The sequence below is a fragment of the Cloeon dipterum genome, chromosome X, assembly GCF_949628265.1.
Source record: "Cloeon dipterum chromosome X, ieCloDipt1.1, whole genome shotgun sequence".
Lineage (NCBI taxonomy): Eukaryota > Metazoa > Arthropoda > Insecta > Ephemeroptera > Baetidae > Cloeon > Cloeon dipterum.
Window position 1 is genome coordinate 28,146,866 of NC_088790.1, and position 22,749 is coordinate 28,169,614.

A 22,749-nucleotide genomic window follows, 5' to 3' on the forward strand; every position below is an offset into this window, starting at 1 on the left:
TTGGTCACATGTTTGTGCGTACAAAAATTGTTACAACACATTTCAAGCGTCATTCCTCATAAGCGATATCAGATCATTATGTTATTGCTGCATTATTATATACTCACGAACAAAAGTACCACAGAATAATGATGTTAACACGCACTGATTTTATACACACTTAAACACATATTTTTTGCAACGAAGTGAGGATAAAAACAACCACAGCAAAACTTTAATTAATTGTGCCATGTTAGTAAAAAACACAAAATGAGCAAACACGGTCCGACAGCAGAAGCATATTTTGCCAAAGCGAAAATGTGGATTACGCTTGCACTTGAAAAACGTGATAGATTATTTAGGAGATCAAAAAGTAAAAAGACAAACATTATACAGGACCAAAAATTATTATATAGGGGCCCGGGAAGCCCCCTCAAAGCAGGCGGCCTCCCTATGCTCCTGTGTAAAAAAATCGCCAAAACGGGGCCGATCGGAGTGAAACTCGCGTGGTCGACCGAGGGTCACCAACAAACGTGTAAACAACGGAGAAACCAGCGATTCCTCCCATAAGCGAATTTAAATAAAAATAAAACCAAAATGGGCCTTTTTGAGGGTCTCACGGGGGCAGCGGGGGGTACGCTGAAGATGGGGGGTTGAAACTGGTGCCATCGGCCGCAGAATTTATCGGCGGATTTAATGAACACCGGTTTAAGCCCACAACTCCCATAGGTGCCGAGATATAAAATTCTAAAGGCCGAAAAACGTGGTTTAGACAATAATTTTTTTTGAGGAGCCCCCGCGAAGGCCCGCGACGTCCGACGGCCCGCCGCGACCTCTCATTCGAAAGAGACTGCAATTAGCTTAATTTTGATGTGCGGGTTCGCCATCCTGCTTGAACCGCGCGAAGGTGGAAGGGCCGAAAGTGTTAAAAACAGGCAAAAGTCGAAACTCCCATAAGATTAACACGGGAGCCCACTTTGTTTGGGATCAAAATTCCAAGATAGCCAATCTTTAAGTTTGCCCAAAAAACTAAGGCACAGCGAGTATGAAATCCGTGTGACCTCCTCAGGGTCAGCGGTGACCCTTCAAAGTTGAAAAACGCGATTTTACGTACTCGAGGCCCCCCGCGGGGTCCCTATGGGCCCCAGCGCCCCCAAACTCGAGATTCAAGCAGGCGACAAGTAGACAAAGCCATCGGTGTGCGGAAAAGATTTTTCCGCCCCATAGCGAAAAAGTTATTAACCGGGCAAATTTTGCCCATTTTCCATTCCGTAACTTTCGCCAGACATATCTTCGGACCTGGGCAAAAAATGAAAAAAATGGCTCTACCATCGATGCGCAATTTATCTGCGATCATTTTAAGACCAAATTCGACCTGATCGGTTGAAAAACCTGGGAGGAGTAGTCTTTGGCGCGCGGCGCGGAAGGGTTTTTTTGCCTCCCTTAAGCTTAACATGGGAATTTAGAATTCAGATTTCGGGCAGAAAAAAATTCTTTTGGGCCACGATTGCAGTTTCATACTCTTCCGCCCGACTAACAGTCCCTGCAATCCGATTTTGGCGGAAATCCGGCCCATAGGCAAATTACGGCGGAGCATTGAAAATCCGCGATTTGCCGTGCACGCAAATGGCCACGCTGTAAATACGCGCGGCGCCGCCGCGGAGCCGCCGCGCATTTAAACTCGAATTTGACCATCGGACCCACACGACTTAGTGCGCGGGGGTCTGAAACCGAATTTTGACCGGTCTAACTCTTCTCAAATTCATTTTATAGGCGATTTTTGGTTTTTGGTGTGCAAATCGCGTGCACGGCAGCAGCAGCGTGCGGCGCGGCACCGTGCCGCACGGATTTATTTTTGCCAAAATTCGAGTTTTCGCCGCAGCGTCGACCGCGACCCCTCATTCGAAAGCGACCGCCGAGCGCTTCAACCTGGCGTGCCCAAACGACCTTCCCCAGGATCCCCCGCCCAGAGTTAGCATATACATCGGAGCTCAAGTGCGAAGCGCTCTACGTAAGTAAAGTTGGCGATATCGCCAGCCCATTTTCAAAATTTTTAAAAGTAGTGATATCGCCAAAATTCGATTTCAACAAAAATACGTTCAGAGGGTTGAAATTAACATCAATACACCACCCCCGAACACACAAGTGGTTCAAAGGGGTTAAAACAAACGTAAAAGCCGTAGAAAACAGATAAAAAGAAAATTCAACACTCAGAAGGGTTTAGCCACCTTGAAACCTCCTCAGGTGGACTCCAAATTTTATGTAGAACAAGATAGGATGGGTTCCGAAGTGGCTAAACCCTGCACTCTACCCTTGAAAAGGGACGAAAGGGTGAAATACGATGTTTTTTCCGCATTAAAACTATTTTGAACACAGTCTGCAGGGTTTAGCCACTTCTGCACCCATCCTATCTTGTTCCTCGGTGAGGAGGAGTGGGCTGGGTCCCTGAAATTTGCGGCCTGGTGCGCCCATAACATGTGTTATTGGGACCCGGGGGTTTCAGCATTCGTGCTAGTGCAGTGCGCGCCCTTCCCGCTCCGAGAGGCCAGGGATAAAAAGAGAAAAAAAATAAATGTGCACTGTTTGCCAGAGATGAAAAGCAGGTACAGCCGATTGTACAAAAAGCTGCCTTGGGTCTGGTTTTCTGATGGGTGGTTTTCCTTGAAAACCCTCCCCTCTGCCTCTATAGCGCGATCCATCAAACGGCAGGGAGTCCATTCAGGCACAAAATAACAATATAACATTCTCTGCTCGCGGGGGGCAGGCCATAAAAGAACGTGCATACTTGTGAACAATAACATACAGAGGTTTCCCCTCTTTTACCAACCCCAGGAGAATCCAAAGCAAATCGTTTACCTAAATATGGCAGAATTAATTAATTTTTATGATGCTATTCTCTTCGATTCTGGTTGGACTGTAAGCCAATTTCGTCCTCTAGCCCGTGAAACTTCTAAATAGTAAGCAAAATACTGCCCAGCAGTATGATAATTGAATCTATCATTATTGGGGTTTACATGATTAAATTTTACTTAGAAATAAAAAACAAATCTGACGGAATCTAGTCCTGTGCGCACGGGCGCCGCAACTGGAAATGAATCGCGGATAATTAGCCGTAGTTTAGCTCTAATAATCGTTAGGTTTCGGCGACGCCTTAAAACAAGGCTCTATTTCCGGATGGGTCGGAGGAATTGTCAGTATCTTTAGTCTCTTTGTGGAAATTATTAGCTTTTGGCCACCGTCCGCACGCGGTAAATGAAAGGACTTGATATATATCATGCTAACGCTACGCAAATTGTACTTACACGAGTGAAACTAAAGTATTGCTCTTGAGAGCGAGAACTGAAACCACTGATGTTCGGCGAAGGAATGACTCCGTGAAGGGAGGAGATCGTCGCACTGCACTGATGACGCTGGCGGGCCGCGGGCATCTCTGGCCGCTGCTTATTGGTCAATCACATTTTCATTGATGCACATTGCCAACGATCGTGAAACCCCGTCGAGTTAAGAGTGTATAGGCAACCTGACAAACCTTCTAGCAACACATCATATCCTGATATGCGCCTACAGATTAGAGGCGCGGCCGCCACGGCATAAGCAAATATGATTTTTTTAATGAAAACCAACGATCCTGTACACACCACTTTGACTTGTTAGAGAGCAGAGCTAGATTACTTTTGCTGCAAACCAAAAATTTCATAATTACGGTGCTAATTGGCGTAGAATAATCGAATTTGATTTATTTGTTTTATTTTGGATTTAGGATTTTTTTAGTTATATTCAGAACTAAGCTTAACCCAACAGGAGCAGAGACATTAATTAATTACGTTAACAACAATTGAAATATAAAATGTGAGCGGTTTGATAAAAAATTTGTTTCTTTAAATAGCACAGTATTGTTGTCTGTTATCAGCTTAATTTTTTTTAAAGTTCACCTAATTTTAATCAATTAATTTAACATTGAATCCGATTTGGATTAGTGCAAAACAAAATATTTACAGATTAAAAATTGTTTTAATTATTCATAAGTAACAAATATATTTTTAAGCTTTTAAGCCAGTTGCAAATCCTAATTGCAAGCTTCTATTTCTGAATTTGAATTGGAACTTTGGTGCAGCGTAATACTTCCCGCGCCTGACCACGGCTTCTTAAAACGAGAGGCTACCGCGATGAAGCCGATGCATGCGATGGTTTAATCTTGACAGGTTTTCATTAAATAACCACCGCAATGCCAATTTTCCAAAAAATATTGTCTACCGATAGAACCGCTTTAGGTAAAACCGATATTAATTCAAATAACCCAAATAACACAAGACATTATCAAAACAAGGGATCTAATTATTTCCACAGAGGCTGTATCTTTTTTCAAGATTAAATTTTAAAATTAATTATAAAAACTGTTCTTAAATAAATCATAGTAAAAGAGCGGCTTTTCTCACCTGGAGGTGGAGGACCCTGTTGAGCGTAACGATCCGCACTCCCATGACGACAAACCCGGCGTCGACGTCGGACACGGCGGGCCTCAAGCTGAAGTGCCTGTCCGAGTAGGGTCCGTCCTCGTCGCACACGCAGAAGCAGAAACTACATTTCTTGAGCAGCAGTAACTGGTACCAACTATTGAGAAGCACGGCCGGCGTAGAGCACTTGGGCACCGAGCCTCTCGTGTCCGAGAACACGAGCCGGTCGTAACGCCGGTGGCGCTGCTCGGACAGACACGCTGCCGGACATGCCCAGCGGCTCGCACTTGACCACTTTGCCCCTGCACAAACGCTGTCTGTAACACAACTCGGCATCGCTGCAGCTGAAGACCTGGATGGATTATTTAATTGTATCAGGTTTCACTGATTTACGAATTATTTGAAATAAATAATTGCTTTAGTAAAGCGATCAGAAAGTTGAATTTTATTTTATGTTAGCATTAAATTTATTTTAAATAATTTTATTTTTCGGTGTTCTATGTCATAGGTGGAACAGAAATTATTGCTAAAATTATTATATTTAAAAAAAGTAAATCACATTAAAGAATAACAAAACAATACCTTTATAAAAATAAATAAAAAATTATTAACTCTCTTTCCTATCTAACAGCGGGGGTCCAGATATGCGATAAAATTGGTTCGCACTGCGCAGATCCAAGATGGCGTCTGAATGTGGGAAAGAAAAAGCTCTCTTTGGATTGCCGTACAAGTGTCAAGAGTTTGTTTTTACGATCAAAAAGACACAATTAGTGCAATTATGTCACAATATTGACCAAAACTTTGGTTATTTTCGCGCATTTTCACGTGACCGTTTTTTCGCGCCATACTCCACCAGACGCCATATCTGCGCGTCGCACGAATCTGGCCCCCGCTGCTATCTCATATAAAAATGTTCCAAAATCATGATTTTTGTCCACCTTAGTGTAGGTGTAATATCCGCAGGTGCTCGTGCAAGCCTGATCAGAGTTGAGGTCGCGCTCGTTCTGCACGTAGCCCTGCAGCAGCTCGGTCAGCTGGACGAAGGTCTCGTTTTCCACGTGTTTCTCAGGGTCACACCGCCACACTTGCCGACCAGAACTCTTCATCGCCGCGATCGTCGCCGCCACCTTTTCAGTCGATCTCTGCTCCGTCGTCTCGCGCAGCAACTCTTCCTCCGCGTGAAAAGTCTCTGGAAAATTATTATTACCTAATTTTCTTATTTTAATTCAAGAAAATATATATACCATTCGTGAAGTAACGCTGTAAAGTGAGCGAGTACTGCATCATTGCGTATCCTTTGAGCTCGGCAAGAGCGACCAGCGTGTATATGTTGTGAATCACCTGTTGCGGTGACATTCGCAAATTGCACACGATGCTCTCGTAATTCTACAACAATGCAATGGAAAATAAAAGTAATTATTGTGTCGAGCAAGTACATGCAGTACGATTCGAATTTGAGAGAGGAAGAACGGGAAAAACTTAAACATTCAATTTTTATTTTTCATTGCCTGAAAACCACAATTCAAATTAAAACAAAGAGAAGGAAGTAAAGTTTGGTTTGGAAGTGGAAAAGAAAGTGGGTTTTCCCGAAAATGAAAAAAAATAATTTTTCTCAGATTGTTCTCGAATAAATTAACTAATTTTTTGGTATTTTGATATTTCCTACAAAAAATTGAAGGTTCTCTGACAACCAGTTGGAATTTTCAGACGAATTTTGTGAGAAAAATGTTGCTAAATATAAAAAACTGGAAATGAAATCAGCTTTCTGAATATCTTAATGATATTAAAATGGTCTAAAAACTACAGAAGTAGAATAAATTAAGCCTCAAGTCGATTTTCTCTCAATTTCCGGTTCTTGTCGCTGAGGCCACTCCATCAATTGACCTTCTCCGCTACGCTTTTATCTTTTGCAACTTTTCTAAATATGTTGCAGTTGGCTTTTTACTGTTCTTTCACCTGACAGGCCTTAAAAAATTCACTCTGTGTTGCAAGAAGGTTTGTCAGGTTGCCTAATATACACATTTCACTCGCAGGTGTTTCACGATTTTCGGCAATGTGCATGAATGAAACGTGAGTGTCCAATAAGAAGTGGCCAGCGTGTGTGCTGCGCGTCGTCTCTCCCGGATTCATTCTTCCAGCGGACTTCGGTGATTTCAGTTCTCGCTCTCTCTCAAGTGCAACACTATGGCTTCAGCTTTGTAAGTAAAATTTATTGCGTAGCGTGTAAGCATGATATATCAAGCCCTTTTATTTACCGCGTGCACACGGTGGCCAAAAGCTAATAATTTTCCCAAAGAGACCAAAGATACTATAACCATTCCTCCGACCCATTATTTTAAGGTGCCACGCCAACCAATCGATTATTGTAGATCTAAAATATAGCTTATAATATCCGCGGCTAATTTCCAGTTGAAGCGCCCTTACCGCGCCCGGCACTCGGACTGGATTCCGTCGGATTTATTTTATTTTAAAATAAAATTTAATCATACAAACCCCAATAATTATAAATTCAACTATCAAACTGGGCATTACTTCTTTTCTTGCGTACTGTTAAGAAGTTTTACGAGCTAGAGGATTAAATTGGCTCACTGATCAAGCAGAATTGACGAGAATATAGCATCATAAAAATTAAGTCTGCCATTTATTTGGCTGACTCCACATGGAGTCAGTAAAAATGGGAAACTTCTGTTGGGAAAGGCATTGTACAGTACACAACAAGTATAAACGTCCTTGTGCCTGCAAATGCACCCTCAAAGCATACCCTCCCTCCCGCGAGCAAAGAATGTTATTGTTATTTGCCCCCATGCCCCATGAATGGACTTCCTGTTTATCTGAAGGTTCTCGCTAGGCACGGGATGGGGGGTTTCAAGGGAAACAATATAATCCATCAAACCAGAGACCCAAGGCAGCCGTTTTTAAAGAGCTGCTGCTTTTTTCCAAGAATTGCTTGCAGTGTGCTTGCGTTTCTACCCAATTTCCTTGCTTTCCAAGCTCTCTCTTTTCCTTTCTCTAAAGCGCTTTTTTCGCTTTTTCTTCTCGCTCTAGCCGCTTTTTTCCAAAAGTTGCTTGCAGTGCTTGCTTTTTTTTCCAAATTTTCAAAATTGGTTGAAAGCAGGGAAGTGCGGGTGCATTACCTGCTATAAAAAACAAGCCATAATAGAGGGAATTGCAGCAGCAGCTGGAGACAAAAAAAGAGGGGAAAAATACTCTTTTCCACTTTTTATTATCATACACTTTTGTTGGATAATAAATAAATATAAGTAAAATAATTAATTTATTGTTTGATAAAAAAAGCAAAAAATGTAAGATATAAAGCGTGTAAAAAAGGGTGTATTTTCGAGCAAGAAAATTGCCGAAAGCCAAAAAAGCAACTAATAATGACTAAAAAAGCGAATAAAATAAAAAAGCAGCCGCGAAACCCCATAGAAAAGTAAGAAACAGTATGCACCGTATACGCGTCATCCAGCCAGCCACAGAAATCAGCATTTTTGTTCTTGATATTGGGCGTCTCTAAGCAAGGTCACTAACAGGCCAGAGAGGGTGTTACAACAATTTCACTGAGCCTTAAGTATTTTATTGTCAAGTATTAATTCCGATAAAAAACTCATTCAATTAGTTTACTCCGTTCCTACTTGCATATCAGTTATTTCAATAGTGTTCAAGAGTCAATGATTTTGAGGGAAATGAGGGAAAAAACTACACACAACTCAGACATTCCGGAAGCTAGTTCAACCGTCGATTTTCCCCCTCAGTTGTTGGTTGAATTTAAATAAATTTAAAATGTAATAAAACCGTTCCCCTTTATTTGTCTAAGTCTCGCCTACGCTAAATTCAACCTCAGTAACTTAAATTACGGCCAACTTCGCGATCGCAAGTCTTTCTTTTCTGTTATAGAGCCATTTAGAACCAATAAACCAAACTCAACCAATTTTCTAAAGTCTTAAATTCTTGTGTGTTAATTCTCTCTTGTCCTACTTGATCTTGATTATTACGTCGAGAGCCACGCGAGGCCACAAGCCGAGAATAAGCAGGATGTGCAGCGGTTATCAATCTAGGTAATTTTCTATGAGCTTTAAGACAGTTAAAGGGTGCTCCTCGTCCTGCGGCCAGAGTTAAAACCTGCGGACGCGAAGGTTGCAACCTAATTCTAGATAAAAGGCACCTTCTTGAATAAATAATCAGTAAGATATAAGTCCTGACCAAGTTGCTATCATAGGCGATCGGTGCATGTAAGTAGGTCAATTAGTGTAAAATATAAATAAAACTTAAATAATTAAATTGTTAAAATATGCTATGTATACATTTGCTTTACAATTTGGTTGGGAGGTTGTTGTATACCATTTACGGTTTATATGGTTTTTTCCGGATTTTTCCACGATATTGGCCACTGCCACTTGAGGTGTATATCGAATAAAGTGTATCTGTGGCAGCGCCTTTTCCCAGCATATCGCGTTGGCAACCAGCGTCCATTCCCTGGCAATTCCATTCCCAGCATAATTTTTCCCAGCATATGCGCCAATAGGGATTTTACAGGAGAAACAAAAAACGGTGCTGTTCACACATGGCTGTCTAGATGGCGTAAAATTGTCATATTATTGAAAGAAAACACCGAAATGAACATTTTGACGTACTTTTATTTTGATTTTATTGCGTTGGCGCTTAACTACTCGCTCCCAAAGTTCAAGAATATGGGATCAATAGGTTTCCACTTCATGTTAAACGCACATAATGGCAATAAAATTTAGTTTTTAATATCCAAAACAGTTCTGGAAGACTCACACTTTTCGACAAATTCACACTTCTCGATAGGATAGTACTCTAAGATTTGTATTCTTCGCATCAGACCGAGAAGTCTAAAATGAACGGAAAAGCGTGAGTCGACTCTAATAATTTTAGTAGGTACAGAGAAATCATCACAGTTAACCTAAAACCCCTATCCCTTGATATTAAATAAAATAATGTTACTGCCGTTGTGCTAAAAAATAATATGAATAAATATTTGCCTATTTTCCATCGCCAAAACATCTGAAATTAATTCTACCAAAAAGTATTACGAAAACTGCACATCGTGCGACACTGTTCATGGTTGTACAAAATATTCACTTCACTTTTGCAGGGGGGTTTCACCATGATGTTGTGCATCAATGGAAATGTGATTGACCAATAAGCGTGATGCCTGCGGCCCCAGCGTCAGGGCAGAGTGGTGCAGAGAGCGTCTCACAGATTCTCATTCCTTCCCCGAACATCAGTGGTTTCAGTTCTCTCTCAAGAGCAATACTTTAGTTTCACTCGTGTAAGTACAATTTCCGTAGCGTAAGCATGATATTATAACAAGTCCTTTCATTTACCGCGTGCGGACGGTGGCCAAAAGCTAATAATTTCCCCTAAGAGACTAAAAGATAATGACAATTCCTCGAACCCAACCGGAAATAGAGCATTATTTTAAGGCGTCGCGCAAACCTATCGATTATTAGAGCTAAAATACAGCTAATTATCCGCGGTTCATTTCCAGTTGCGGCGCCCGGCGCACAGGACTAGATTCCGTCAGATTTGTTTTTTTATTTCTAAGTAAAATTTAATCATATAAACCCCAATAATGATAGATTCAATTATCATACTGCTTGTTTACTATTTAGAAGTTTCACGGGCTAGAGGACGAAATTGGCTTACAGGTCAAGCAGAATCGAAGAGAATAGCATCATAAAAATTAATTAATTCTGCCATATTTAGGAAAACGATTTGTTTTGGATTCTCCTGGGGTCGGTAAAAGAGGGGAAACCTCTGTATGTTATTGTTCACAAGTATGCACGTTCTTTTATGGCCTGCCCCCCGCGAGCAGAGAATGTTATATTGTTATTTTGTGCCTGAATGGACTCCCTGCCGTTTGATGGATCGCGCAATTGAGGCAGAGGGGAGGGTTTTCAAGGAAAACCACCCATCAGAAAACCAGACCCAAGGCAGCCTTTTGTACAATCGGCTGTACCTGCTTTTCATCTCTGGCAAACAGTATGCGCATTTATATTTAATTTTTTTAATTTCTCTCTTTTTATTCCTGTCCTCTCGGAGCGGGAAGGGCGCGCACTGCACTAGCACGAATGCTGAAACCCCGGGTCCCAATAACACATGTTATGGGCGCACCAGGCCGCACATTTCAGGGACCCAGCCCACTCAAAAGGGTCGCTTGCCTCCGCACCGAGGACTGAATTGAAACGCTATGCACATTCAGAGTGTTGTCATATATTTATATACATTTTTTTAACTTTCAGGATCAACAGCCAACCTTGATTAAAATAAATTATTGCCCATACTGCCAGCAATATTATTCTATCATGGGACACCGCTTCCACTCCAACTGCCCAACTTACCATCGCATAAATAATAATAATAAACTTAAATTTTGAAACTAAATGAAATGGCAAGAAATGCGCAGTCGTCATTCAGGTCGTCAAATCCTCCCGAAAGAAATGCAACAGCAGGGCAGCCAGTCGGGCAGCAAATGTTTCCATACCCGGCGGGATATGGTATAGCTATATAAAAAATCTAGCTTTATTTATTAAAAATTATAAATGCACTTTTTCTCTACTTAAGGCAAAATTAAGATGGAGCAGGGGATTGCCCAGCAGCAGTGCAGTTATTCACACCCTGGACCAAGCAACCAAAACATGTCAACAGGAGTTGCAACGCAGAATGCATCATCAGGTACAAAAAAAAATCAAATTATATATTTCTAAATTAAATTTAATTGCACTTATCTCTTCCAGTGCCGCGTGACAAAACCAACCAATGACTGGCGCGTATAAAACTACTTAATCGTCTCGACCTCCACCAACCCCTTCAACCACAAAGCTGATTCTTTGAAAATAAAATTCATCAGGCTCTCATTGAGTATTTTTATTATTTAATTTCCCCGACATAATTCGCGGTGAAGTCCTAAGTTCTAAATATACAATATAGAATCTCACAAATCAAGTAAAATAAAATATTTTTGATCTGCCTTTGATAGATAAAATAATATTTTGCTGACAAATACTAAACTCAAATTTAATTTTTGCCTCCTTGTTGAAAGCTATAGGCAACAATCAATAATATGTGAGCAGTGAAAAATAGGCTATCAAAGTACTCAATACTCGATATTTTGACTGGAAAAATCATTTATATGATTCTCAGAGCTGAGAGCGTAGTCCTCCAGGAAGTTTGAGGAAATTAAATAGTTTAAAAAATTATTCTACGCAATTATGAAGCTAATTTTCGGGGATAAAATGGTACAGAAAAATTCAGTCAATAAATTACCACTCTGTTGCTTTTTTTACCAAGCTTAAAATTGACCCATCTACATTTCTTTTATAAATTCAATTGGACCTCAGATTCGTGCAAAAAAGCCGAAATTTTCCGCTGCTCAAATGAAATATTGTAAGGCTCGATAAGAGGTGTTCCAGACTATGAAATATCATTTTATGGCACTTTTCGAAAGACTTTTTTATTTTCTAGAAATTCAGCGATAACTCCATTCCTATGATAGCTACAGAGTTTTCGTGGATTTACGAGGAAATGAATAATATTATCTGGTCTTGAAATTTGATTTGCTTAAGCCTAGACCGACGAGAAAGTATTTCGATATTTTTTTAAAGTGAAGTTTATTTTAACAGAAGGAATAACGATACATATAAGGCTGAATTATTTCTCCGCAAAATGCGCCTCCTCGGAATTTTTTTTTTTAGAAACAAAAAATGTAGGCCTGAATGCGTAGAATCAAATGGTCAAGAGAAATCGATGGAGACTCTAATTGATCGGGAGATGTTTTGAATTTAAGGATTTGTGGCGGGCGCGATCGGGCGTCCGGCACGACGAAAACATCATGCGACGATTTTACTTTCGAAATTTACGTCGGAATTTGATCTGTAACCCTACATGTTATGCATATGATTACCTTGAAAAATAAACGAGCTTTCTAGTGGTGTCCTTAAAACTTTTTTGGGTCTCAAACTTTTCAAGTAATAGCGGCGCGCGAGAAGAAAACAGAAAATGTTCAAATATTGACATTTTCGCAAGTCTCATATCTCGGGTTCTAGCCGTCAGGATTGCAAAAACTATCCACCGTTGGACTCGTCTCGACCTTCCCTGACCAGCTAATAGGTTTAGGGGTGTTTACTCTCCACCCCTAAGTTGCTAAGCTTCAACCCCCTAGAAAAAAAACCAAGTTGGAAGTTTATTGATCAGAATATCATCAGAAACACATGTTCGATTTCGAACACCCTTTTCCCTCGATTGTACTCGGTTATTCCCTCTTTTCGAGTCAATTTTCGCTCTTTTCGACTCAATTTTTGATGAGAAATTATTTAGATGAGAATGGATTCTGATATGAAATGAAAATAAACTAATTAATTATAAATTATCTTTATTGTCTTTTGGTGGGGGTCATACATCAAAAAAGGTTACAATTGCGTTCATATGCCGGCCAATTGCAATTAACTCACAAGAAATAAACTGTTCAAGTTTATTCGTTCGAAGCACAAAGCGCAGTCACCTTTTTGGCCAAAAGAACAGAAATCTGCAAATAGAATGTGTAAATTTTAATAAAATTTCCACGGTGGGTGCATTATATGACTTTTAGCAGATATGGGATGAAATAGAGCAAACTTAAAAATTTTATGTGGGCACGAAAAAATGGAATATTATTTGTAGAAAATTAGAATGCAATTTAATTCACTAAAAAACTAAAAACTCGTGTAAAAAATAATATTAAACTCACTGTGTACTCAATGAAACTGTTTGGAAGCAATGCGATTCAGAATCGAAATTCTTGGCTCCCAAAAGCACTAGAGGTTGCAGTACAGATAACCAATATTTGTGTTGCAAGCAAAAGCAAAGTAAAAACCCCAGTCACCTCCATTACAGCTCTTCTTGCGCCAGCTTCTAAAAAAAGGTTCATATAAATTATTCTGATATTGATAATAATTTTGATTTAATCGAAATAAAATATTCAAAAGATTGCACGCTTACCTACGAATATTTCCCTTGGTTCCTGGCATGTTTGAATCCGGAGTAAGGCACACATCTTGACATCACGAGGCCAAAGTTGCTTTGAAAGGTGTCTGTGCCCGTATCTGTAGTCAGTGAATTAATTAATTAAAAAGCCACATCACATTTGAGAGTATCCCTTACCTGAACATATATGCAACCTGCAGCTCATTTCTTGCTCGTCGTAGTTCGTCCATTCGTCGGTGCGAGGGTCGTGAGGGTGTGGGGTGCGCTGTCGTCGCGTCTTTGGCTGAGCGGCTGGACGAGCACTCTTTCCCGCGTTTTCAATTTTTTCGGGTAAAATACTGAAAATAGAATCAATATCAGATTGGGAAAACCTTTAAATTTCACATAATTACAAGGCAACTGAATTCAAATTCCAGACCCAATTAATGTTATTTTCAATTAATTCGAGAGAAATAATTTTTTTACTGCTCGCAATCAACGTAAGGATAAACATAAAAATATGCTTAATAAACTTGATAAAATCGTAACAAAAACAGCTAAAACATTGCGCCCTGTCAAAGAATTGATTTTCTTACCTTCACAGCAAGTTGGAATATGTGGGAGGTCCATAATTTGGGTATTTCTGCTAAAACACTGGATTCTTGGAGTAAAACACTGATCTCACGTCCAACTACTCTTGAAGCGCACAGAAAACTGGAGAGAGCGCAGTGTTTGCCTATAACCGTGCACGGATGGTCATAAATTTTCTTTTGACAGCAGCCTCTTTGTCGCATTTGGGGGCTGCAGGCGAGTGCATGTGCACGAGAACAATATCGCGCGCCGCGCACCAGAGTGACTCGAGAGCCATTCAAAGGAAATCGAAAAACATTTCTCGGCTAAAATCAATTAATACAAGTGTTGCTGCACCAACGGAATATTAATGAGGGAAAATTAATATGGCTCGAATGGCACTGTCAAGAATGTACTATTAATTTAACCTTAAAAATATTATAAAATGATTATTTGGATTAAAAAGAAAATTACAACTCTATTGCGGCTGCTTAAAAAAAGGGTCAAATTGTGTAAGAACAATTTGCAGTTTAAACTAAATTATAAAAAAACGAGCACTTCATGCAAGTGCGACTGATAGAAAAGGAAATATATACAAAAAATATAATCAAAAATACATTTAAGTATTTTTTAAATAACTCTTTAAATGCGGGCGGCGAAGACCGACGCTCTGTTCGAGGGTTTCAGGTCGGGGGACCCTGAGAAAGGTCGGCCGGTTGCGGCGGGTTAAAGATCTCGGCGGGCACTTTCGATTGAGGGGTCGTGGTCGACGCTGCGGCGGATACTCGAATTTTGGCAAAAAAATGATATACATTGTGTCTTGGCGCTGGGCGAAATGCGCCTGCAGTGCACCCCCCATCTCCAACGCACCCCCCGCTGCCCCCATGAGACCCTCAAAAAGGCCCATTTTGGTTTTATTTTTATTTAAATTAAATTCGCCTATGGGAGGAATCTCGGGTTTCTCCGTTGTTTACGCGTTCTTGGGCAATCCTCGGTCGGCCACCCGGGTTTCGCCCCGATCCGCCCCGTTTTGGCGATTTTTTTACACAGGAGCATAGGGAGGCCGCTTGCTTCGAGGGGGCTCCCCGGGCCCCTATGGGGCGGCGGCCAAAAACCTCTCGGGCCCGGACCCACCTCGGCCCCCCCTTCCCGCCCCAGGCCCCCGCCCCTTAACTCCGCCCCCCCCCTTGTCGATGGCTATATTATATAAAATAAGTTTAGCGGAAAATTGTTCATGACCAATCAATTTCTAAACTAAGAGTTGAACTATATTTTTTCAAGACCAAAGCGTTTACGCCAATTAGAACCGAAAAAATAGATCGATGTGGCGCAAAATAAAATCAGGCAGCTCTCTTGAATGAATCGACGCGGGCTTTTACGAGAAGACCAAAGTCGGTATAAAATTGCATTTTTTTCTTATTATTTCACTCCCTCATACAATTAAATCAATGATTATTTTACACAAGATAAAAATCACAATTCTATATACAAAAGTTAATTACGAGTTTGCCGAAAAAAGCAACGATCTAGACTTAAACTACAATTTTATAATTTGTGTGTATTTGATTAGTTGTTTTTGTTGATGCAATAGCTGATGAGAAAATACTGCACGCAGCTCAAAAATTCTGGAAGTTTGTTCAACCGTTGATTTTCCCCCTCAGTTTTTGGTTGAATTTAAATAAATTAAAAATGTACTAAAAACGTTACAAAGACGTGGAGCTATTAGGCTTTATAATTTTGCAACGAATTGTCAGATTGACACCATTGAGGTCAGTTTATGTACCATTTCACGAGTAGTATTTTAAAGCCCACCAGAGGTCAAGATCAGCCGCTGCCCTCTTGGCATAATCAACGCTCTCGATCTAAATTAGCACCTATAATTAAAGTCAATTTTCGTTCTTTCCAAAAATGTTACTCTGCTGGAAATCTTCGCGAGTTTAATCAGAAAAATAATTAATCACAGACACGGACTCTCATGAGACCGCTGATGAGCTCTGTGTGCTCGCTTCTCGCAGCTGCTGCATGGCTATTGAGAGCCGAGTGATTCCATTATTTTCCATTGCACTAAGTGTGCGATGTGCGGTCAATCTTTTTCGCAGATAGCAATAACCATAATTTGCAAAATAAGGACATTGCCGCATATGCTATTATTTTATTGCAAAGATTTTTTTATTTATTTGGCCGTGCTGCCATATTTTCCATAAAAAACATTTATATCGAGTTAATACTTCAGAGAGTAAAAATATATAATGGAATTATCTAGGCATTGACCGTTTCACACTCTTAAATTTATCGAAACAGCTATAAATAAAGAAATAATTTCTCTAGTGCGTTAACCCCGAGCAAGGAGGATGTCTGTTCACTTCTTGATTTTTCACGCACCCCCAGCATCGCGCCAGTCAATGCATTATTGTCAAAGCACACAAAAGCGGTCGGCTGCAAAGGAAAAGTTTGACCTGCGAGCGACTTTTTTAATTGTGAAGCAGCGCGCCCCCTTTTGATGCACAGCCTAAATATGTGCACGGGCTAAACACCCTGGATCGGAGGGTGCTGCGTTGCAAGCTCGTCTCTCGGTCACAGTTGAAGCGAGTGAACGGCAAGTGTGACTCGCGGCAATCGTGCCCAAAGTAAAATTTTCAGAATTTAATTAACTAAGAGCAGACTCGATTGCCGCATGTTATTATCTTGAAATCAACACACATTTTGAATATATTCGATGCGAATTAAGCAGGAAATCAACGATATTGTAAGCAAATTTTTTTATTTAAAGTAGCATTATATTTAGGCCACAACCACCCTCGAAAGACCCTCCCTAAAGACGAAACCCTGATGCCACACGCCTCCTCTTCCCACCATTTTAACTTAGGGCACAGTTGCCGCGGGTCACAGTTGCCTGTCACTCATTAATATCTCCCAACATCAATGATGAAATTAAAGGAAAATGATAAAAATTAGGATAAAAATTATAGATTACCAAAAGAATTCCCCAAGTTTTTATTTTGCAGGTCAATTTTCTTACGGGATTTAACAAAGCAAATTGTTCAAAATCGAATTTTGGAGAAATTCATGAAAGAATTTGTTAATTTCAATACTCTATCCATTAAAAACTTAAAAATTTAATAAAAAAAATCAGCTATTCCTATCTAAAATGTCTAAAATGTCGAAAATCGGTTTGATTTGTCTGATCAAATAATGGTTTTAAATCAAATTCAGATAAATTCAGCAAACACAATATATTTTAAATAGGTTCTCAAATTTTTCATCAAATTAAAAATAATATTTAAATCACTGATATTAACGAATCGACACATTTACCCCGCGTACGATGAAAATGTTCACTGTGTTGCAAGAGGGTTTATCAGGTTGCCTAAATACACTTATTCACTTGCAGCGGGTTCACCATGTGTGCATCAATGGAAATGTGAGATTGACCAATAATCAGCGGCCAGAGATGCCCCCGGCCCGCCAGCGTCATCAGTGCAGTGCATCTCCTCCCTTCACGGAGTCATTCCTTCCCCGAACATCAGTGGTTTCAGGTCTCTCTCAAGAGCAATTCTGTAGCTTCACTCGTGTAAGTACAATTTGCGTTGCGTAAGCATGATATTATAACAAGTCCTTTCATTTACCGCCAAAAGCTAATCATTTCCCCAAAGAGACTAAAGATACAGACAATTCCTCCGACCCATCCAGAAATAGAGCCTTGTTTTAAGGCGTCGCGCAAACCTATCGATTATTAGAGCTAAAATACAGCTAATTATCCGCGGTTCATTTCCAGTTGCGACGCCGTGCCCCGCCCGGCGTACAGGAGTAAATTCCGTCAGATTTGTTTTTTATTTTTAAGTAAAATTTAATCATAGAAACCCCAATAATTATAATATAAATTATAAATTCAAGTATCAAACTGGGCAGTATTTTTTCTTGCTTAACTGTTTAGAAATTTCACGGACTAGAGGACAAAATTTGCATACAGGCCAACCAGAACCGACTAGAATTGTATTATAAAAGTTAGATCTGCTATTTTTTCACGGAGATTTATTTGGGTAGCTTCTAGTGGAGCGAATTTAAGAAAAAGACATGCCTCGCCCAAGTCCGATTGAAGTTTATGCAAAATTTATTGGCCCCATAATTCATAGTTTCTTATTTATAGATTCAAGAAATGATTTATTTGCTGTGTCGTTCTAGATGGTTCGGCGAAAAGACTTCTGTAGGGAAGGGGATTATATTCATTATATTGAGCACAAGTATGCACATTCTTTTTTTGGCCTGCCTGAGTGTCGGCAATGCACAATGCACCCTAAATGCACCCCATGCGAGCAGAAATTGTTATTTTTATTTGGTGCCTGAATAAACTCTCTGCCATTTGATGGATCGTTCTAGGCCGGGGAGGTTTTCCAAGGCAAACAATACGCGTATACCCAACAATAGAGACCCCACGCAGGCTATTGTACAATCAGCTTTACCTGCTTCTCTGCAGAGAAGCAGGCAGTCCGCGTGTATTTCGTGACGCCCGTGGAATTTATTTTGAACGTTGTCCATCGGTTCAATGTCAATGATAGAGGGTGCAGGCTGCTTAAACTGACAGTCAACGCAATAGTTTTCAAGCTGCGCGTTCCATGGCAAATGTGTGTATCTCTTATTGTACCAATAAATAATTTCGCAATCGAAATTTCTGCACGATCTTTGTGCCATCAGAATATTTTTCATCTTTTTGGGTAACAAAAAAATCCCATCTTAAAGACAAAGATCACCTGGATTATTTAAAAGGTGGCTCCTACAGTTTCATTTTAAAAACACTCACACAAATTTACTACTACCTTTTATAATTTAAGTTACAATGTATAAAAGATCCTATTGTGAATAGCATATTTATATAAATGTTTGTATCAATTTCAGGAACAGTAATCAATCTTCAGTAAAATGAATTGTAGTATCGAAAGCTGCCAGCTAAAATTAAATATTGACGGCTTCTGCACAAACCTGTACTGCCCAAAGTACCGTTTATGCAGAATATTACAAAATGCGATGGCTTCAAACTCATCAGGCATCGCTTCAAATCACTGCGAAGGAAATGGAAGAGAGCAGCAACTCGAGCAGCAATATTTTCCTTACCAGACAGCAGGAAATGGTAGCTAATATAATTCTAGTTTTATCTATTCAAAATTAAAAATGCATTTTTTGCTCTACTTTAATGCCAAATTATTTCAGGCATTGCTTCAAATCACTGCGAAGGAAATGGAAGTGAGCAGCAACTCGAGCAGCAATTTTTTCCATTTTTTCCTTACCAGACAGCAGAATATGGTAGCTAATATAATTCTAGTTTTATCTATTCAAAATTAAAAATGAATTTTTTAATCTACTTTCAGGCCAAAGTAATATGGAGCAGGGGAATTCTGAGCAGCAGTACAATGCTTCAGCCTACTATTCATACCCTGGACAAGAAGGCAACCAACACATTTAAACAGGAGTTACAACACAGAATGTATCATCAGGTACAAAAAAATCAAATATATTTCTAAATTAAACTTAATTGCACTTATCTCTTCCAGTGCCAACACGTGATTAAACCAACCACTGACTGACGCGTAAACCTATGGCCGCCAAATGCACCCTCTATCTCTCTCCCCATACGAGTAATCGAGGAGGCTGCATTTGGGCTTACTCTTAGAAGACGGTTTACGATCTCGGCCCAGAAGCAACCACCAGTCAATTACGTGTCAATAAATCACATTATTAATCATTATATCAAACTCACACCACTGTATATAATTTGTACTTTCCATTTGAGAATTCAAAGATCATAAAGTAATTTATAGAAACGAGATTAATTATTAGCCAATCAGTTTTCGATTTTCATATTTTGCTAATTTTTGGAGAAACTGGACTATTTTATTTGAGTTTAGAGGTTGATAAAGGAAATTCAGGAAATGCAAGGCCAGCAAGACTCACAATCTATTCTGAAGATTTCTGACTTCTGACTGCTCAAGCAGGTATAGTGAGGCTATTAATATTTCTAACGTCTCATAATTATTCCAACTCGCTACCGCGCCTGACAATGAGCAGTCGAGATGGTAATAATTCTGACCGATTTTTGGCATTATTATTTTTTTTGCTCTTTTTATCCCTGTCCTCTTGGAGCGGGAAGGGCGCGCACTGCTGAAACCCGGGTCCCAATAACACCGCGAACGGATAACATGGGCGCACCAGGCCGCACATTTCAGGGACCCCGCCCACTCAAGGGCCACTTGCCTCCGCACCGAGGACTGCATTGAAACGCTAGACATTCGCCGATAGCGACGTCAATTTGAAACACTGTGCATATTATTGCACCAAAAGCTATTCCCGCCATCTCTATATGCGTTGAAAAACCATCTGGCGACGAAGCACAACTTGATTGAAAGGCCCTTTGAATGTGATTTATGCAATAGAAAATGTTACCAGAAATCTGATCTGTCAAAACATATTGAACTTGTTCATTTGAAAAGTGTCCGTGAAAAGTGTGCAATTTGCGGCAAAGAATTGAGCGCTTTGTCGATGAAAAGACACCTACTTAACGTTCATAACAAATGCTGAATCTGAGAAGTTGGAAGAAAGTCAGTGGAAATTAATGTAATTAGTATGAATCAATGAGTTGCAACCTTAAATTTTTGTTCAATTCATAAATGCAATTGTAAATATGATTAAATGGTTTGTATTTTCAAACCAATAAAAATGCTTCTTAAAAATTAACGCTCATTATGGTTTTCTTTCCTTCATATTCAATCTGTAACATGCAGGAGGGATGATTAATTAAAAGAATTGCTCTTTAGACAAAAACTCTATTTCATTCATAAAATCAGCTTCTGTTTTTTCCACACACTTGAAAACATTCTAGAGATGGTAAATAATTTACATGAAAGGGTTTCTACACAGGCATTTACAAGGGTATACAGCATTATGAATATATACACAGGAGAAGGAATATAAAATACAATAAGTAGAAACTTAATACATTAGTAACAATTCGTTTATCTGCACCAACTGTGACCAAATCATCAAATTAATTTCCATTCTTAATAACATAATATTCCCTCTCTGAGCAGGATTTTGTACTTGGTCATGATGAGGGTGCCATTGTTGAGTTGCTCGTCGGCCTGCGCTATCATAAGATTTATTTTCTCGCTGTTCGCTGTGGTCCTGCGCATCGTCGGCGGGCTCAGCTAACAGGGCCCGCAGGTCCACATCCTCGGAGGAGTGACGCCGCTCCCTGCCCTCCTCTGAAAAAAAAGGAAAAAGTGCAATTTTAATAATTTTCAAGCTTGAACTGAAACAAAGCACCCAAAAATTTATTTCAAATTTATAGCAGTGACTTTAAAGTCAAGTGAAGATAGAAAAGATAAATCATTACTGACCTTTGTTTGGTAAATGCGTTGGATGCACTGGACTGGACCCTCATCCGAGTAGCCGGCACCTCTAAGGGACGTTTCAGGTTCCAACCTCGACGTCGTGAACGCAGAATCCCGCGAGCCCGGGGTAAAACTGGGCATCAGCTCGCTCAACTTGGACGTCTCACATGACGGGCCTGTGATGCAATGCACTGCAAGTCAGGGGTGAGAAAATGTCACTGCGCTGCAGTGAGCAAATCTCACCCCACCGCATGTCACTGCAGTGTGGTGCGAAAAACTCACCATCGACACCCCATGAATAGTGACATGCGGTGTGGTGAGATTTTCTCACTGCGGCGCAGTGACATGTTCTCACCCCTGACTTGCAGTGTGAAAATTAAGAAACAGCAGAGTTTACGCCCGCCTGCGCCGAGGACGCCGGGGGCGTTCAACTCTGCTGAGAATAAATAAAAAATGGAAATTTAAAAAAAAACAGCAGAGTTTTCACCCGCCTACGCCAAAGACGTCGGGAGGCGCTCCACTCTGCTGAGAATTTAAATAAAAAAAGGAAATTTAAAAGAAAAAACAGCAGAGTTTTCACCCGCCTACGCCGAAGACGTCGGGAGGCGCTCCACTCTGCTGAGAACTTAAATAAAAAAAGGGAAATTTAAAAGAAAAAACAGCAGAGTTTACGCGTTAAACTCTGCTGAGAATTTAATAAAAAATGGAAATTTAAAAGAAAAAACAGCAGAGTTTTCACCCGCCTACGCCGAAGACGTCGGGGGGCGCTCCACTCTGCTGAGAATTTAAATAAAAAAAGGGAAATTTAAAAGAAAAAACAGCAGAGTTTACGCGTTAAACTCTGCTGAGAATTTAATAAAAAATGGAAATTTAAAAGAAAAAACAGCAGAGTTTTCACCCGCCTACGCCGAAGACGTCGGGGGGCGCTCCACTCTGCTGAGAATTTAAATAAAAAAAGGGAAATTTAAAAGAAAAAACAGCAGAGTTTACGCGTTAAACTCTGCTGAGAATTTAATAAAAAATGGAAATTTAAAAGAAAAAACAGCAGAGTTTTCACCCGCCTACGCCAAAGACGTCGGGGGGCGTTCCACTCTGCTGAGAATTTAAATAAAAAAAGGAAATTTAAAAGAAAAAACAGCAGAGTTTTCACCCGCCTACGCCAAAGACGTCGGGGGGCGTTCCACTCTGCTGAGAATTTAAATAAAAAAAGGAAATTTAAAAGAAAAAACAGCAGAGTTTTCACCCGCCTACGCCGAAGACGTCGGGGGGCGCTCCACTCTGCTGAGAATTTAATAAAAAAGGGAAATTTAAAAGAAAAAAACAGCAGAGTTTTCACCCGCCTACGCCAAAGACGTCGGGAGGCGCTCCACTCTGCTGAGAATTTAAATAAAAAAAGGAAA

General features: G+C 40.1%; 1 protein-coding gene across 1 annotated transcript; it reads right to left on the minus strand.

The window, feature by feature from the left end:
• Nucleotides 1–4,388: 4,388 nt before the first annotated feature.
• LOC135946372 (uncharacterized) lies at nt 4,389–5,789 on the minus strand. The gene is made up of 4 exons (XM_065494582.1): nt 5,678–5,789; nt 5,372–5,640; nt 4,746–4,785; nt 4,389–4,693 (listed from the first exon to the last, which is right to left on the minus strand). Exons 1-4 carry the CDS (start codon nt 5,787–5,789, stop codon nt 4,389–4,391), a joined length of 726 nt encoding a protein of 241 aa, XP_065350654.1.
• Between the last annotated feature and the right edge of the window lie 16,960 nt (nt 5,790–22,749).